The sequence below is a fragment of the Aplysia californica genome, unplaced genomic scaffold, assembly GCF_000002075.1.
Source record: "Aplysia californica isolate F4 #8 unplaced genomic scaffold, AplCal3.0 scaffold00018, whole genome shotgun sequence".
Classification (NCBI taxonomy): Eukaryota; Metazoa; Mollusca; class Gastropoda; order Aplysiida; family Aplysiidae; genus Aplysia; species Aplysia californica.
This window is the reverse complement of record NW_004797288.1, coordinates 1,783,335-1,784,946: the sequence shown is the minus strand read 5'-3', so window position 1 is coordinate 1,784,946 and position 1,612 is coordinate 1,783,335. Positions and strand designations below refer to the sequence as shown.

The following is a 1,612-nucleotide window of genomic DNA, read 5'->3' as shown; positions in this document are numbered from 1 at the left end:
CACACACACACACACACACACACACACACACACACACGCACACACACACACACATACGCACATATACACATACACAAACGCATACACACGCACGCATAATACGCACGCGGACACAAACAAATACACACACTCACAGACACTCATGCGCATACACACCATTGGAGAGTTTGCTAAATACACGAACTTGATCGCGGATAATACGCAGACAGATGCGCTTAAAAGACTGACATCGGTAAATCAAGGAAGCTACAAAACGGACTTGTCTGCACTTAGATGAGAAAATTGGATTGACGGGCATTTTTTTCCTCTGTGAATCCTATTTAATCAAGTCGGACATCAACCTTTCCATCCTGTTTTCGTTTATTCACTAGGTCCATGTGACCTCCTGATGGTAAAGGAACCAGGTACGAAGGAACAATTTCAAATGAAAAAAAATCTCTTGGTCTCAAAGAGGCCATTTGGTGGCTTTTATTATGAGTCGTTTCTGTTTGAATATGGTTTGGATTAACTTTTATAGAACTTTGACCTCAGACAGATATGAATACAGTTTGAAAAACACAGACAACTTGCTACCTCAGAATTACAACGTTGTATCTGCTCCGCACTTATTTTTGAGAAATTTGATGCCATAGACGTTGAGTCTCACATTATATTAAGCTTTTTTAAATGCGACTCTTTGAATATCTTGATAACGACTCTGAATAATCTTACGACTTTGATAGAGCAGATAGAACATTTGTTTCTGACTTCATGGTCGTAGTAACCCAAAACGGCCAAAAATGTTAGAACTTTGTAATTCTGAGGTAACGATTGTCGCCTTCGGGGAGGCGAGCGAGGCATAATAATATTCAGGTCTTACCAGGTTTTCTACAGGTGTGAAGAAATCTAAAGCAGTTTCTGCCCCGTCCAGCAGCACTGACATGTGCATTTCTCTGTCGCATTCTGAGGAGAAACACACACAAAAAAATTGACTTATGTTTTGAGCAAATGATAGTATTAACAAGCAAATTAACCACAACGTTATAGTAGAATTTCCTTTCCTCGATATTATTAATATAATTTTGATTACAGACTGTTATGACAAAACGTATGTCTGATGATTTTGTACTTTTTTCAGTTCCTTGTCCGTGATGTTGTTATCCATATTTTGATAGTAAAGTGAGACATAGGAGGTCGTTTCTTTTTGTCGATTATTTTTTCAACTAATCTTTCTTCAAGTTGGTGTCACTGTTTTTGTGTGTGGGGTGAGGAAAAAGTGTTTGAATAAGAGAACAAACTATTCATACAGTTTCTATATCGTTTTGAAGTCGCAATATAAATTCCGATGTGTAAGCTTTGAGATATACTCAACTTTGTTTTGTACATTTCGTCTAACAGAATATACTGATAATTAACATGCAAAAGACTTCGCTACTTGCCAAAATTGGAATGAAAAGGGGAGATACGGTTACAGGAAATTTCGAAGGACAGAGTGACGGTTATAGGGCGAGTGAATGAGGTGTTGGGTCGGCAAAGGAAAAACGTGTGTCTCTTTTCTGGTTTGAGTCAGAAACGACTATAACACCCTAAGGAACCCCCCTTCCCATCTCTCTCTCTCTCTCTCTCTCTCTCT

General features: G+C 38.6%; 1 protein-coding gene across 1 annotated transcript in view; it reads right to left on the bottom strand.

Annotated features, from left to right (window-relative positions):
* LOC101852299 (GTP-binding protein RAD) overlaps positions 1-1,612 on the bottom strand; it is a gene marked incomplete at its 5' end in the record, with an annotated part of 91,279 nt that overhangs the window by 13,721 nt on the left and 75,946 nt on the right. Inside the window, 1 exon segment of the mRNA XM_035971603.1 lies at positions 860-942. Within this exon segment, the coding sequence (XP_035827496.1) occupies positions 860-942 (83 nt within the window).